This window comes from Gobio gobio (assembly GCF_949357685.1).
Source record: "Gobio gobio genome assembly, chromosome: 1".
Lineage (NCBI taxonomy): Eukaryota > Metazoa > Chordata > Actinopteri > Cypriniformes > Gobionidae > Gobio > Gobio gobio.
The window spans coordinates 77,227,284-77,245,023 of NC_137097.1; the positions used below are offsets into that span (position 1 = coordinate 77,227,284).

Here is a 17,740-nt window from a genome sequence, read left to right on the forward strand (position 1 = left end):
GGTGTGTGTGTGTATGTATGTATGCAGGTGTGTGTATGCATGTAGGTGTGTGTGTGTATGTAGGTAGGTGTGTGTGTCTGTAGGTGCGTGTGTGTGTATGTAGGTAGGTGTGTGTGTGTCTGTAGGTCTGTGCGTGTCTGTAGGTGTGTGTGCGCGTGTGTATGCATGTAGGTGTGTGTCTGTAGGTGTGTGTGTGTCTGTAAGTGTGTGCGTGTGTGTGTAGGTGTGCGTGTGTGTCTGTAGGTGTGTGGTTGCATATGCATGTAGGTGTGTCTGTAGGTGTGTGCGTGTCTGTAGGTGTGTGTGTGTGCGTAGGTGTGTGTCTGTAGGTGTGTGTGCGCGTGTGTATGCATGTAGGTGTGTGTCTGTAGGTGTGTGTGTGTCTGTAGGTGTGTGGTTGCATATGCATGTAGGTGTGTATCTGTAGGTGTGTGTGTGTGTCTGTAGGTGTGTGAGTGTGTGTGTAGGTGTGTGTGTGTCTGTAGGTGTGTGGTTGCATATGCATATAGGTGTGTATCTGTGTCTGTAGGTGTGTGCGTGTGTGTCTGTAGGTGTGTGCCTGTAGGTGTGTGCGTGTGTGTCTGTAGGTGTGTGTGTCTGTAGGTGTGTGCGTGTGTCTGTAGGTGTGTGTGTCTGTAGGTGTGTGTGTCTGTAGGTGTGTGCGTGTGTGTCTGTAGGTGTGTGTGTCTGTAGGTGTGTGCGTGTGTGTCTGTAGGTGTGTGTGTCTGTAGGTGTGTGCGTGTGTGTCTGTAGGTGTGTGCGTGTGTGTCTGTAGGTGTGTTGTTGCATATGCGTGTGTGTGCATGTGTGTGTGCGTGTGTCTGTAGGTGTGTGGTTGCATATGCGTGTGTGTGTCTGTAGGTGTGTGTGTCTGTAGGTGTGTGGTTGCATATGCATGTAGGTGTGTGTCTGTAGGTGTGTGTGTGTGTGTCTGTAGGTGTGTGTGTGTCTGTCTGTAGGTGTGTGGTTGCATATGCGTGTGTGCATGTGTGTGTCTGTAGGTGTGTGCGTGTGTGTGTCTGTAGGTGTGCGTGTGTGTGTCTGTAGGTGTGTGCGTGTGTGTGTCTGTAGGTGTGTGCGTGTGTGTGTCTGTAGGTGTGCGTGTGTGTGTCTGTAGGTGTGCGTGTGTGTGTCTTTTAAAGATTTTAAGAATTTTTTATATAATCATGAAAATATAATAAAACATTTAAAAGTTATGGAAATTAAAAACACTAGAAGTGATTCAAATATTAAAGTCATGGAAATTTCTAAAAGGAACGTATTTTTTTTCTAGTCATGTCGAGCTCAGAAGTGTAATAATGTAAATACACCCCGATCAGGCATAACATTATGACCGGTGCAGTGAGTCACTGGCAGCTGTTAGTGGGTGGGATGGACTGTTACTGGTTCGTTGGTTTCAAACTCTGATGAATCACACCGATCAAAAGCTTCAGCCAAACACAACACTGAGAAATCAGGCTTGTTTATGCATTCATTGGTCAATCACAGATCAGAGCACACACACATCCTGATATGAGTGTGACAGCAAAGCTCAAAGATTGACACTAACAAAGGCCCTTTAGACTCGCCTTCCCTGAGAGAAACATCTGCACATGAGAAACATCACAGCGACCATACATTCAGAACAAACAGTCCAGACAAACCCAAGAGATGCTCATCTGACAAACAACAATCACATAACTAGCCAAAATTATGACAACAGTCATATTTATGAGATGAATTATGACACAAAACGTCCAAATTTGACATACCAAAACATTATAACAACAAAAAAAACATCTAAATTATGACAAAAGTTGAAATGAAACTAATTTGTGATGCCATGAATGTCAAATTCTGACTTTTCACTCATATTCGTCATAAGATTATTTACATGCTAAGTCATCTTTATGACAAAGTTGAAATTCATGTACTGTCGTTTATGACAGACGTGTCGAAATTTGACATGCTAAATCATTGTTGACTTACAAACTCATCAATCTGTCATAATTTTGACTTCTCATCTGAAAAAAGACTTAGTTTGTCATAATTTAGATTTTTAATGTCATACTAAACCATTTTTATATCATAATTTATATTTTTAAAGTCATACTAAACCATATTTGTCATAATTTAATTTTTAATGTCATACTAAACCATATGAATGTCATGATTTAGATTTTTAATGTCAAACTAAACCATATTTGTCATAATTTAGTTTTTAATATCATACTAAACCATATTTATGTCCTAATTTAGATTTTTAATGTCATACTAAACCATATTTATGTCATAATTTAGTTTTTAATATCATACTAAACCATATTTATGTCCTAATTTAGATTTTGAATGTCTTACTAAACCATATTTATGTCATAATTTAGATTTTTAATGTCATACTAAACCATATTTGTCATACTTTAGATTTTTAATGTCATACTAAACCATATTTATGTCATAATTTATTATGTCAATTTAGATTTTTAATGTCATAAATATGGTTTAGTATGTCAATTTAGATTTTTAAAATTTAGATTTTTAATGTCATACTAAACCATATTTATGTCATAATTTAGATTTTTAATGTCATAAATATGGTTTATCATATCAATTGTGATTTTTCATGTCATACTAAACCATTTTTATGTCAATTTAGATTTCTAATGTCAAATATGGTTTAGTATTTCATAATTTAGATTTTTAATGTCATACTTAACCTAATTTGTCATAATGTCATAATTTTGATTTTTAATATCATACTAAACCATATTTATGTCAATTTAGATTGTCATAAATATGGTTTAGTATGTCATAATTTCAACTTGTGTCCAAATCATGACTGTCATAATTTTGATGGCATGTCATTTCGACTTTTTATCTCATAAACATGATCATAATGTCATAATTTTGCCTCTTTTGAGATAACTCTGATTTATCAAAGCATGAAATGTGCTTCTACAGTGTGCACTAAAGCCGTACGATTAATGTTCCTCAATCTCTCAATCAAAAGAGAAGTAAAGAGTCCTGGACTGACTGTCCAATGGCAGCTTAGCATTCCCAATAAACGCTGATTCGACAGATTCGTGTTGGCGACAGGCATAGAAGAGAGAATCAGTTCAGCAGCAGGCCGGATGTGAACTCCCATGATCCTCAGGGGTGGAAGAGCAGCGGCTGCATGCTGACGAAGCTGAAGTTGTATTTGAGAGGAAGACCCTTGTGTAGTGTGTCGTTGAACGCCTCCCAGGAGAAGACAGGAAGCCCTCCTTCAGTGGAGGGGCCATTCAGAGCCTCCGCCACGAAGCCCTGGGCCATGTGCAGATCCGTCACCTGACAGGAGAACACAGAGTCAGGAGCAGAGAACTCAACCCCATTGGCTAATGAGAGGGGGTCAGCTGACCTTGGTGTCGTAGCATCCTTCAGGACTGGCCTGATGCTCGCGCAGGTCATTGCGACAGCAGATGGACTTGCACGGGTCGCCCCGCGAGTACGGGTCGTTCTTATAATCTGAGGAGGGATATGTTAACAATAAAATACTAGAATTAAAACGCATTCGCTTATTTAAAGGTGCAGTGTGTAAGTTTTAGCTGTGAGGTTGTGAATTGCGCCGCCCCCTCCCTTTCGAAGCACATAGAGAAGCTACAGTGGCCGACACAGGACAAAAATATCATCGTTTGAGAGAACACTGAGTGATTAGTGCTATGTAGAGAAGTTTGTCCCTTGAGGGCTTCCGTAGAAACATGGCGGCGCAAAATGGCGGATTCACTGTACTCGCGGTGTGTGTAGATAGAAACGGCTCATTCTAAGGTAATAAAAACATAACGCTTCATTATGTGAGGTCTTTATACTCCACTGAGAACATCGTTATATGTATTATATTGCATTTCTGTCAATAGATCCTCATATATATTACACACTGCACCTTTAACTTACATTTTTTGTTGATATGACCGGGGTTATTATCGCTAACCAAACATAAAACCATTGAAAAATTGCTACTTGAAACAAAATAAATGTAAATAAATGTTAAATATATAAAATGTAATGCATGAAGCAAAATAAACTTTATAAGTTATATAAACATTAAAAAAACAACACGCAACAAAATTAGTAAAATTGACAAAAACTAAGGTAAAAACAAGAAAATACAAAAATAAAAACTATTTAAATATTATATATATATATATATATATATATATATATATATATATATATATATATATATATATATATATATATATATATATATATATATATATATATATATATATATATATATATATATATAAAAAAACGAACTCATTGTATTTCAGCTAGTTTCTTAAACAACTCATTTAGTTTCAATTGAAGTACTAAAATAAACTAAAACAGCAATAAAAATTAATAACTATATAGACAATATTTAGAAAAACAAAGTTTTAGTAATTTTGTGTTGTCATCATTTGTATTTAACTACAATTTAAATGAAAATATTACAAAAAAATGAATAAAAACTACCATAGTATATCAATGATAATACATCAATACACTGCATCTCAATGAAAGTCAATACTAATATAGTCAAAACTAAATTTATTCAGACATTTCCTCACATTATCACAGTTTATTCACAATAGTTTAGAAAACAGTGATGAAATATGACAAGAACTGTGTCAGAACAGATTCTGATAATGTCAGATAACTTTGATAGAAAGGGACGAAATGGATTATAATCAACCAATCAGCTGTTAAATTAGATAATACCAATTTAGCTCAACCAATGACCAAGCAACGTTTCATTTTGTTCAGTGTGTGGTGTCAAAGGTTGCATTAGAAATTAACCCTTAAATGCATACCTCAGGTCTTTAGCGACCCGAGACGTCATTCACTATCCTCCTCCTCATTCATTTTGTAAAGTTAGACATCAACCTTCTTAGTATTCCTCAGTCAATCCATTATAAACAATATAACAAGAAAATAAATAAATAAATAATTGAATGCCTGTTTTTCCACTAGTTTTTTTGTCAAAATTGTATAGGGTCGCTAACGACCCGAGGTGTGTAAGAGTGTACTTAGATTTTTTTTCTGCACAATATTAAATGAATCTATAATGACGAAATAAGTGCAATTCAGCTTAATTCCACAAGGTGGCAATGTCTGATACACACTGATGAAGTGACGTTTCACTCATAGTCACCACAGGCAGAAAACTAAACAATAATAATTATAATCTGTAAAACTTGAAATGGCTCAGCAGAGCAAGTACTGAACACAATCAGATATTAGTGTCACTATCACTTGATGATGGATCTGGTGAAGGAAGCTGTCAGAGATCAAAATACTGATTTTGAGGACATTGAAAATGAGTTTTGAGAATTAGCGCGAGATGGCGAATATGATCCAGATGCTGAATGTAGTGGGAAATGAGCTCTGACGAGGACAGTGGTGATGGTATAAAACATCTGCTCAAACTGAACCCTTCCAAGCTCCAAACGGTAATGAAATATGCTTTATTTTATTCTTCTGTAATTGTTACTCTCAGGAGCTTTATACAGTATCGCGACAGGTATAGATCTATCCATGTTAGATATAGATCCGGGTCGCTAAAGACCCCAATATGTAAGAATGTTTGGCGAAACAGTCATGCATTTAAGGGTTAAAGAACAAACACTTCAGCAAAACATGCTCAGCTCAGTGTCTGAATCATTTTGATCAGTTTTACTGGTAGTTTTTGGGGTATAATACGTCACAGTTGACTTTATTCTCCTCACTTACACTCACCTAAAGGATTATTAGGAACACACACTAATACTGTGTTTGACCCCCTTTCGCCTTCAGAACTGCCTTAATTCTACGTGGCATTGATTCAACAAGGTGCTGAAAGCATTCTTTAGAAATGTTGGCCCATATTGATAGGAGAGCATCTTGCAGTTGATGGAGATTTGTGGGATGCACATCCAGGGCACGAAGCTCCCGTTCCACCACATCCCAAAGATGCTCTATTGGGTTGAGATCTGGTGACTGTGGGGGCCATTTTAGTTCAGTGAACTCATTGTCATGTTCAAGAAACCAATTTGAAATGATTGGAGCTTTGTGACATTGTGCATTATCCTGCTGGAAGTAGCCATCAGAGGATGGGGACATGGTGCTCATAAAGGGATGGACATGGTCAGAAACAATGCTCAGGTAGGCCGTGGCATTTAAACGATGCCCAATTGGCACTAAGGGGCCTAAAGTGTGCCAAGAAAACATCCCCCACACCATTACACCACCACCACCAGCCTGCACAGTGGTAACAAGGCATGATGGATCCATGTTCTCATTCTGTTTACGCCAAATTCTGACTCTACCATCTGAATGTCTCAACAGAAATCCAGACTCATCAGACCAGGCAACATTTTTCCAGTCTTCAACTGTCTAATTTTGGTGAGCTCGTGCAAATTGTAGCCTCTTTTTCTTATTTGTAGTGGCGATGAGTGGTACCCGGTGGGGTCTTCTGCTGTTGTAGCCCATCCGCCTCAAGGTTGTGCGTGTTGTGGCTTCACAAATGCTTTGCTGCAGACCTCGGTTGTAATGAGTGGTTATTTCAGTCAAAGTTGCTCTTCTATCAGCTTGAATCAGTCGGCCCATTCTCCTCTGACCTCTAGCATCAACAAGGCATTTTCTCCCACAGGACTGCTGCATACTGGATGTTTTTCCCTTTTCACGCCATTCTTTGTAAACTCTAGAAATGGTTGTGCGTGAAAATCCCAGTAACTGAGCAGATTGTGAAATACTCAGACCGGCCCGTCTGGCACCAACAACCATGCCATGCTCAAAATTGCTTAAATCACCTTTCTTTCCCATTCTGACATTCAGTGTGGAGTTCAGGAGATTGTCTTGACCAGGACCACACCCCTAAATGCATTGAAGCAACTGCCATGTGATTGGTTGATTAGATAATTGCATTAATGAGAAATTGAACAGGTGTTCCTAATAATCCTTTAGGTGAGTGTATATAAATTAACTATTGTGAAACATCACATCTGGTGTCTGAATCGCGTTTGGTTTCATCTGAAAGTATGCAGTGTTTGGTGTGGTTACCGTTGTATCTCATGATGTGTTTGAGGGTGGACAGGTCGTTCACTGAAGACTGATCACGGCGGAAGATCTTGGCGCGAGGGCAAAGGTCATAGGAGAAATCCTCGCCGTGCTCCTTCCACATCTGCTCGTATCCGCTCAGATCGTAGATCTTACGGTGGAACGGCACGTTGTAGGACGGCCAGTAACCTGCAGGGAGTTAACACAACATGTGCAGGATTGATACAAAATAAATAATACATGAGAGTGAGGTGTGTGTGTGTGTGTGTGTGTGTGTGTGTGTGTGTGTGTGTGTGTGTGTGTGTGAGCCGGACCTCTGCGCAGCGTCTGCGTCTGGTCTGAATACTCCACCAGTCCCGGGATCTGCTCGACCACCGTCAGCGCCCCGTCCTCCAGACTGCTGCCCAGAGTCACTTTACTCACGTCCACAACCATATACTGGTTATTATACGTGCCTGACGGAGACATTCAGCGCTGGGTCACAAAATGATAGATGAAAATTATGATCCTTTACTGATTATACACATGTTTCTGACCGGAGTTGTATCTAGAGAAGGTCTGTGCCCACTGCTCTCCGGTCTGTGCCAGCGCGTGTGCCAGTCGAACCCTCTGCCAGGAGAACAGACTGGCAGGAGTGATGTAGGAGTACAGCGAGGTGTTGAAGACGTTATTCGTGGTCTGTGTCATCATCAAACCGCTGCCCAGCAGATAGAAATCATCCAGAGACACCAGGAACCCTGAACACAGTCCAACACACTATACATTATCCAAAAAAAATATACAAATTGGACCGTATAAAACTCTGGATAGTACACACCACCGGTCATAATGTTATGCCGAATCAATAAACCAATCTCTACCAGGGTAGCTGCTGAAGGACAGTTTCCCGGTGGCCGTGTGCGGCTCGCTCAGCCTGAAGTCCCAGTGTTTGTAGATGCGCATGGTGGCGGCGTACGTGTACCAGCTGGAGTGAGCGAACAACAGGTTCTCATAGCCGGGCAACATCTGGAACACACACACACACACACACACCGGCTGTGAGAAAACATCACATCAGCTGACGTCATACGATCATCACTGACGTTACCTTTATGAGCGCGGAGCAGTGGCCCATCGGAGGAGCTTTATAGAGACTCATACGGGACGGCCCGCCGGGAACCAGCGCCGGGATCAGATCCAGCAGATCGCCCACCGCATTCAGGAACTGGATGGAAAACTGGGACAGAGGCTAGAGAGAGAGAGAGAGAGAGAGAGAGACACACACACACACACACACACACACACACACACACACACACACACACACACCACACACACACGTAAATGTCTGATAAGAGAGAACGAGAAAATTGTGCTTCAACCTCAACAGATAAAAAACAAGTAATACAAATACAGAAAATAGAGCCTTAAACACTAAAAATGAGAAAAAACATCTAAAAGGGGTTTTAATTTTCTAAAGTAAGAAATAGGAAAATATGGGAAAGAGCATTAAAAAACTAAAATAAAACTTAAGATGTTCAAGTAATTCTTAAGTAAGTAATACAAAAAAAATACAGGAAACAGAACTAATAAAACAAAAATAAACTCTTTAGATGTTTTAAGTCATTTTTTACAAGTAGGAAATACGACAAATACAGGAAATAGAGATGGGAAAAACACAGGAAAGAGATTTAATAAAAAAGTTTTTTTTTTTTAAAGTAAGAGATAGTAACAATACAGGAAATCGAACCTTTTTAGATGTTTACATCATTTTTGAGTAAGAAATAGGAAAATACAGGAAATCTTCAAGCTTCAATCCAAAAAAAAAAAGAAAAAAAAAGACATCTAAAAACATCTAGAAACATCTAAAGTTTTACGTAAGAAATTAGAAAAATACAGGAAATTAAGTTAATAAAACAAAAATAAAAACGCTTTAAATCATTTTATAAGAAGGAATAGGAAAATACAGGAAATAGATACTTAATACAAATGAATAAAACTTTAGATTTTTAAGTTGTTTTTTTTTGTTTGTTTTTGAAGTAACCGAGAGGGAAAAAAAAGGAAATAGAGCTTTAATAAAGCAAAAATAAAAACTCTATAGATGTTATTTTTTAAAAGTAGGAAATAAAGATAGAAAAAACATAGGAGAGACATTTAATAGAACAAAATTAAACCTTTTTAGATGTTTCATTCATATTTTAAAGTAAGAAATAGGAAAAAATACAGGAAATAGACCTTTAATAAAATAAAAGCTTTTTAGACGTTTACATTTTCTAAAGTAAGAAATAGGGAAATATGGGAAAGAGCATTAAAAAACTAAAATAAAACTTAGATCTTCAAGTAATTTTTAAGTAAGTAATAAAAAAAATACAGGAAACAGAACTAATAAAACAAAAATAAACTCTTTAGATGTTTTAAGTCATTTTTTTTACAAGTAGGAAATACAACAAATACAGGAAATAGAGACAGGAAAAACACAGGAAAGAGATTTAATAAAACAAAAATAAAACCTTTTTAGTTGTTTAAGTATTTTTTTTCAAAAGTAAGAGATAGGAAAAATACAGGAAATATAACTAATAAAACAAAAATGAACAGATGTTTAAAGTCATTTTTTACAAATACGACAAATACAGGAAATAGCGCTTTAATAAAACAAAAATAAACTCTAGATGTTTACATTTTTTTTTTTTAAATAGGACAAATACAGGAAATAGGAAAGAGAAATCTTTTTAGATGTTTACATCATTTTTGAGTAAGGCATAGGGAAAATACAGGAAATAAATCATTTAAGGGGTCATGAATTGAGATCAACTTTCCCTTGAGCTTTTGATATATAAAATGTCATGGTAATATAAGAATATCCTGTAAGTTTCAGAGCTGAAACTTCCTTGTATTGACACCAGCCCCAGCAAATGAGAGTGCTCAGAATGTGCCACACCTTGACATCATGGTGTGGTGAAACAGAAGAAGGACAACGCCTGATTCTGTAGCCCCGCCCACCGACTCGTGATATTGGCCTACATGAAGCTAAACTGCATCGAACCTCTAAGCAGTAAACATACCACACAAGCTTCATTCTGATTCCAATATTATGAATGCATGGATGAACTTTATTTTGAATGAATATCCAGCTCACGTGGGGAAGACATTGCACGTCTGTTCCTTCATTTAACCGCGGATTCGTTTGTAAACAAGAGACTGGATTTGCAGACAGAATGAGATTACATGAATGAATGAATGAATGAAGCAACACACTAAATGTGAGTTGTAAGATTACAAATTTAAGACTATGTTTAAAGTACATTGTATTTAACATTTAAGGTAAAGATATCAGATGTCTGCTATGCAAAGTTTCCAGGCCAGTTCTTGTTCTCTTCATTGTAAGTAAAATGAGCACCATTTGTCTTTAATGGCTCTTGGAGAAGAAGCTCATTAAATATGCAAATTTTATCCAATCCTAGCTGTGGGCGTTTACTTCCAAGTCTTCAGTGCGGCACGCCCATCAAAACTGAACTGAGTATGTCTTGAGAGAGCCTCAAAACCAGGGCAGAAAATAGCCTATTACTTATTCATTATGATGTTTTTGAATGTAAAAACCACGCCAACGCAATAAGTTGACCTCAGACAACAGTATAAAAAAGCCAGTTCATGACCCCTTTAATAGAAAATAAAACTTTAGATGTTTCTGTTTTTTTTAAAGTAAGAGATAGGACAAATACAGGACATAAAGAAGAGAAAGAGATTTAATAAAACCTCTTTAGATGTTTACATCATTTTTGAGTAAGGAATAGAGAAAATACAAGAAAAAGTTAATAAAAGAACATTTAAAAAAGGAAAAACATCTAAAAAAAGTTAAGAAATGAGAAAAATACAGTTAAAAATATAGTTAATAAAACAAAAATAAAAACGTTTTAGATGTTTAAATCATTATTAAGAAGGAATAGGAAAATACAAGGAAATAGAGCTTTAATAAAGAAAAAATACAAAACTTTTTAGACGCTTAAATAATTTTCTAAAGTAAGAAAAAGGAAAATACAGGAAATATGGCTTTAATAAAAAAAGAAATTCAAAGAAGACTGAAACATCTAAAAGGTTTTACGTAAGAAACTAAGAAATGAGATATAAAGTAAATACAGGAAATAGAGGTAATAAAACAAATAAAAACTAGATGTTGAAGTCATTTTTTTAAAAGTAGGAAATAGAGCAAATACAGGAAACAGGGATAGGAAAAACATAGGAAAGATTTAATAAAACAAAATTAAACCTTTTTAGATGTTCAGTCATTTTTTTAAAGTAAGAAATTAGAAAATAAAGGAAATTAAGTTAATAAAACAATTTATTTTTAGATGTTTATGTAATTTTTGAGTAAAGAATAGGAAAATACAGGAATTAAATCTTTAATAAAAAATTAAGCTTTTTAGATGTTCAAGTAATTAAGAAATAGGAAAATACAGATTATAGAGCTTTAATAAAACAAAAATAAAAACTCTTTTTAGATGTTTACGTAACTTGAGTAAGGAATAGGAAACTACAGGAATTCAATTTTTAATAAAAAAAGTAGCTTTTTAGATGTTTAAATCTTTTTTTAAAGTAGGAAATAGGACAAATACAGGAAAGGAAAAGGGATTCAATAAAGCACAAATACAAAACTCTATAGATGTTGAAGTAATTGTTTAAAAGTAGGAAATAGAACGAATATAGGAAATAGAGCTTTAATAAAGCAAAAATACTAAACTTTTTAGATGCTTAAATAATTTTCTAAAGTAAGAAATAGGAAAATACAGGAAATATAGCTTTAATACAAGAAAATGTAAAAAGTGACTGAAACATCTAAAAAAATTAATAAGAAATGAGAAAAATACAGGAAATAGAGTTAATAAAACAAACAAAAAAAAGAAGGAAATAAAAAAAAATACAGGAAATAAAAGAAAAACATAGGAAAGAGATTTAATAACACAAAATTAAAACTTTAGATGTTTACATCATTTTTTAAAGTAATAAATTAGAAAAATACAGGAATTTAATAAAATAAATGTTAATAAAACAAAAATAAAACTATTTTTACATGTTTACGTAACTTTTGAGCAGGGCTTAAAAATGGAAAAAAATATCAATCGGTTCACTCCGAGCAGAATCGATATTATAGCGTTTCCGTTTTTGCGTTCCTCATTAAACATTAATTTGAACGTTTGATTTGAAAAAATACCGGTTAATAACGTTATTTTAATTTAGCCTATACTTATATGTACAAATATGTATAAATAGATTTATTTTTCATTCAATAATAATATAACGCATGGTAATTAAACTTGAATATTTATTTCATAACATTTTTAAAACCACAACAGAAATACATGCATTAATTACAAAGCATAGCGGACCTGTTTTAATGGAGCGTTAGACAATCGAAAGTGGCCCTCTTATGCCTAATTCTTTTCAGAAGAGTGATAACATTTCTTTGTACATAACTTTTTTTCAACACGACTTGTTTTAAAAATTGCATGAATAAAGAATAAATAAACTTGATAACCTGCTCTTTTAATGCACCGTCAACTGCTAATTTCAAAGCAAACTCTGCGCAACACGTCCTTGCATCACATAATCAAATTCATTCAGCTAATAAAGCTTGATCATTTAATGCAATATACCATACCATTTAATACGAAGCATCAACCGTATAAAAAACATTGACCTGTCCTGTATTGGCAATCTGAAAGACTATAGGAAAAATGTTTGATAGATGCTAGTAACCTACTTGGATAGGCTTAAACGGAATCCATAAACTAGCCTAAATCAGTCTATTTGAGCTTAAAGTCCGTACTGCTTATTTAAACGTTCGAAAAGAATGTCCACCAATACCTGCACATTCATTGTAGACCTCAGCGGGGAAAGAAATGTACTTGAGGCATGAAAATGCGCGCTCTGCACTGACGGTAGATTCATAGACGATGGTGCGCGGGCGTTTCACTCACGCTTGATCCGTCAACGTCACATGCTGTACTACTCAATTCATTATTGGTCACTGCCAAATTAAAATATTAAAAGAACGATAAAATAACGTTATTAACCGGTTAATGGTCATTTCAAATTAACGTTTCTGTTCAGAACGATTCAAATTGATTTTGATTTCGTTTTCGTTTCTGTTCCTCTTCAAATTTCGTTCGTTTCCGGTTTTCGTTTTCGTTCCTTGAACCAGTTCAGAGCCCTGCTTTTGAGTAAGGAATAGGAAACTACAGGAATTACATTTTTAATAAAATTTTTTAGCTTTTTAGATGTTTAAGTCTTTTTTTAAAGTAGGAAATAGGACAAATACAGGAAACGAGAAGAGATTTAATAAAACACAGATAAAAAAAGACGTCTTTCCCTCCTCTCACCATCCTCCCCTGTTGTTTGGCCCAGTCGGCCACTCCGGCCTGCAGCCCGTCCAGCTGTGCCAGAATCAGGCCCGTGTGGATCCACAGAGGATCGGTGGTGTTGCGCGTCACCTGACGCCGAGCCCACTCGTCCTGCTTACTACAAAACCACACACAGAATCAACACGAGCCGTACACACGCAAACACAGGAGAGAAACAAAAGCGCAACTCACGCCATGAAGCGCTTCACGACCACCTGTGTTTTGGGATCCAGGATCAGCTGTGGGTACATGTTGGCATAATGATCGAAAATCTGCCTAAAACACACAAAACACAACGTCATTCCCATTCATCTCACATATCATCTCAGCTAAAATAAACCCAAATCATACCTCGACAAAACCAATATCCATATTTTCAGATAATAAAGAGGACGTACGGTGCGGTGAGGAAACCCTCCAGATATCCGGCTATGAACATGGTGATGCCGTCCGTGTCCGCCGTCTGTCCGTATCCGGCCCGGATCTCCAGCACACCCCATCCCGTGGACGAGAAGGTGTCGTTATAGTAGCCGTACGCGTCGCCCTTAGGGTCCAGAACGCCTTCCTTCAGCACAACAGCCTTATGGGTCGAATCCCAGTACACTGTGGCATTCAGCAGCTCTGGAACACACACAAAAGAGTACACTGCAAAAAATGCTTTTCTTACTTACATTTATGCATTTGGCAGACGCTTTTATCCAAAGCGACTTACAGTGGCCTAATTACAGGGACAATCCCCCTGGAGCAACATGGAGTAAAGTGCCTTGCTCAAGGACACACTGATGGTGACCGCTGGGATCGAACCAGCAACCTTCTGCGTATCAGGTCCATGGTTTAAACCACTGGACCACATCTCAATTAGTACTTAGTATTTTTGTCTTGTTTTCAGTCCAAATATCTAAAAAATCTTACATTAAGAAGCATTTACTAGACAAGCAAAAGTTTTTGTCTTGTTTTGGGGGGAAATAACTCAAAATTAAGGGAGTTTTAGCTTAAAATAAGCAAAATAATCTGCCAATGGGCTAAGCAAAATAATCTTGTTTTCTGTTTGAATTAAGATTATTTTGCTTATTTTCAGCAAAAACTTCCTTAATTTTGAGTTATTTCCCCCAAAAATAAGACAAAAACTTTTGCTTGTCTAGTAAATGCTTCTTAATGTAAGATTTTTTAGATATTTGGACTGAAAATAAGACAAAAATACTAAGTAAGAAAAGCATTTTTTGCAGTGTAGTTGCTCTGCAGAGTCATTTCAAGTTTTACAGATTATAATTATTGTTTAGTTTTCTGCCTGCGGTGACTATGAGTGAAACGTCACTTCATCAGTGTGTATCAGACATTGCCACCTTGTGGAATAAAGCTGAATTGCACTTATTTCCTCATTATAGATTAATTTAATATTGTGCAGAAAAAAAAAAATACGTACAATCTTATACACCTCGGGTCTTTAGCGACCCTACACAATTACACAAAAAACTAGTGGAAAAACAGGCATTCAATTATAATTGTATTCTTTTTTTCTTGTTATATTGTTTATAATGGATTGACTGATGAATGCTAAGAAGGTTGATGTCTAACTTTACAAAATAAATGAGGAGGAGGAGGGTAGTGAATGACGTCTCGGGTCGCTAAAGACCTGAGGTATGCATTTAAGGGTTAATTGCTAATGTGACCTTTGACACCACACACTGAACAAAATGAATTTTCGGGGGAAAATAACTCAAAATTAAGGGAGTTTTTGCTTAAAATAAGCAAAATAATCTACCAATGGGGTAAGCACAATAATGTTGTTTTCTGTTTGAATTAAGATTATTTTGCTTATTTTAAGCAAAAACTTCCTTAATTTTGAGTTATTTTCCCCCAAAACAAGACAAAACTTTTGCTTGTCAAGTAAATGCTTCTTAAATGTAAGATTTTTTAGATATTTGGACTGAAAACAAGACAAAAATACTAAGTAAGAAAAGCATTTTTTGCAGTGTATGACGTTAATATGGACGAAATAACATCACACACCACATCAAACTGCTGAAGAAGTTAATGCTGGTTCTGATAGAAAGGGGTCAGAATACACAGCGCATCTCAGTTTGTTGTGTATGGGGCGAACACATGGCACCAGGATGCACTATGGGAACACACACACACACACACACACACACACACACACACACACACACACACACACACACACACACACACACACACACACACACACACACACACACACACACACACACACACTTATATACATAGGTGTGTGTATGAAAACGAAGCAACAAAATAAGGTTCTGATTCTTCATGAATCAAAGTCATGTGGGAGTCTGCAACTACTTCCTTAAAAATACTTTATGCCATTTTTAAACCATAAGAGGAACTTTAATTTGAGGATATGAAATGATAAATTATTAATACTCAACATTTACACCTTGCAGAGTGAATATACAATAAATAAAACAGTCAAAAATGCTTCAGTCGGACTTTAATACGTTTCAATAAGTAGATACACTGCAAAAAATGCTTTTCTTGCTTAGTATTTTTGTCTTGTTTCTGGTCCAAACATCTAAAAACTCTCAAAACAAGAAGCATTTACTAGCCAAATAAAAAGTATTGTCTTGTTTTGGGGGAAAATAACTCAAAATTAAGAGAGTTTTTGCTTAAAATTAGCTAAATAATCTGCCAATGGGGTAAGAAAAATAATCTTAATTCAAACAGAAAACAAGATTATTTTGCTTATTTTAAGCAAAAACTTAATTTTGAGTTATTTTCCCCCAAAACAAGACAAAAACTTTTGCTTGTCTAGTAAATGCTTCTTAATGTAAGATTTTTTAGATATTTGGACTGAAAACAAGACGTAAATACTAAGTAAGAAAAGCATTTTTTGCAGTGTAAATTGCCTAACACATTTGTATTTTTTCAATCTTATATTATACCTTTTTTCCCCACAGAAATGTTTTATAAAAATGTACATGTTATAGCTACTTGAACACTTATATCCAGGTTGAAACATTACTTTAAATAAAGAACAAACCTTAACTTATCTTATTGATCAATGCATACTTTATAATTTTATGTTTTTGCTATCCTATCTCAAAGTAACTGGAGACTCGTCTCAGGTTTCAGATGGATTTCCTGATCATGTGTTTCTCCAGTCAGTTAGACAAACTTGCAGCGTCAGCCAATTCCTCTTTAACTCAGTTAACTTGAACTCTTAAGAGTGAGATAAGAGCACTGGGTGTTTTCAAGACACTGGGCACATGGTCAATACACATAAAACCCAATGTATGGAGCTTTATGAAAGTCAAGGTTAAAGCGAGTTACTTACTGTCGCTTCTCGCTGTCGCGGCGAAACAAGCGAGAATTAAAACACAAATGCTGTTTGTTGTCATGTTTGCGTCGATGTTCAGTCAGTCGCCGCACAGAAACTGAGAATAAAGTGGGAAATCGTCAGTAAACAGGTTCCTTGTGGCAAAACAACATTAATTAATCTGAACGCGATCCTTACACGATATAATCCGACAAAGAGTTGGTAGGACGCGTCCGACAAACACTGAACAACACAATGAACACCGATAAGACGCCGAAATAAAAGTAAAACAATCTTCACCCCAGATGGGACTCGAACCCACAATCCCTGGCTTAGGAGGCCAGTGCCTTATCCATTAGGCCACTGGGGCGCGTGATACCAGTCGGGAGGTGGAAGCCCATATAAAGGCGTCCAATAGCACTCCAGTGAAGCGTCATGTGACCGTTGCTGAAGTCGCCTACTAATTCTCTGCGTTCCAGGCAGGTTTTTGAGCCCGTAAGTTACAACTTCAAACCACGACTTTGTAGCTTTCCAGGCAAAGTCACGCCAAACTGCCTGAGCGCAAGGAATCGTGTGGTAGCTAACTTAACGTTAGATGTAAACAAAGCATGGCGGACCGTATGAGGCTTATGCTAAATGTACAATCATTTCTATCCCCAAAGGTGCTTAACGTTACTTACTTGCTTATTTGAGGGAAACGGAGGGGGAAAACGGCGCATACGACAAGGGAAGCTGTTATCTTTTATTTAACGTTAATGTTTCATAAACACCGCATCCGTACGAGGCTGTCATTGTTGTTTCGCGAGCTATGTGACGTCAGATCTCTGGGAGTGCATCGGAAGTCACGGGTTTGACTGTTGTTCCAGTGCACTTTCACGGGTAAAGTTTGGAAAAACCTATATGGGAAAAACACGGGTTACGGGTTGCCTGAAACGCGACATTAGTTCCATTTAACTATTGATTAACGTCTTAATTAATCCTTAATAAATGGCAATGCATTACATAGCTATGTTAGTTTGATAAATGCGAAGAT

General features: G+C 36.4%; 1 protein-coding gene across 6 annotated transcripts; it reads right to left on the reverse strand.

Annotated features, from left to right (window-relative positions):
* Positions 1-1,430: 1,430 nt before the first annotated feature.
* Positions 1,431-17,541, reverse strand: plbd1a (phospholipase B domain containing 1a). Of its 6 annotated transcripts, none has more exons than XR_013816300.1 (13): positions 17,388-17,532; positions 16,726-16,825; positions 13,808-14,030; positions 13,602-13,685; positions 13,389-13,527; positions 8,123-8,263; positions 7,896-8,040; positions 7,572-7,772; positions 7,350-7,490; positions 7,039-7,224; positions 3,377-3,483; positions 2,399-3,306; positions 1,431-2,294 (listed from the first exon to the last, which is right to left on the reverse strand). XR_013816300.1 is itself a non-coding variant. In XM_079814356.1 (12 exons), the coding sequence occupies exons 2-12, from the start codon at positions 16,787-16,789 to the stop codon at positions 3,130-3,132; spliced, it is 1,608 nt and encodes a 535-aa protein (XP_079670482.1). In that variant the 5' UTR covers positions 16,790-16,825; positions 16,906-17,541; the 3' UTR covers positions 1,431-3,129. The 6 variants fall into 6 exon arrangements, 2 of the variants coding, with proteins under 2 accessions (XP_079670482.1, XP_079670483.1); XR_013816301.1 differs by having other exon boundaries at positions 16,906-17,525; XR_013816302.1 differs by having other exon boundaries at positions 1,431-2,253; positions 2,692-3,306; positions 16,906-17,522.
* Positions 17,542-17,740: the final 199 nt, after the last annotated feature.

Excerpts from the sequence above, each read along its gene's own strand:
- plbd1a (XM_079814356.1), bottom strand. The coding sequence starts at position 16,789 with ATGACAACAAACAGCATTTGTGTTTTAATTCTCGCTTGTTTCGCCGCG. Across the intron at positions 14,031-16,725 it reads CGCGACAGCGAGAAGCGACA|AGCTGCTGAATGCCACAGTG; the intron begins GTAAGTAACTCG and ends TGTGTGTTCCAG. Across the intron at positions 8,041-8,122 it reads ACTGCTCCGCGCTCATAAAG|ATGTTGCCCGGCTATGAGAA; the intron begins GTAACGTCAGTG and ends TGTGTGTTCCAG.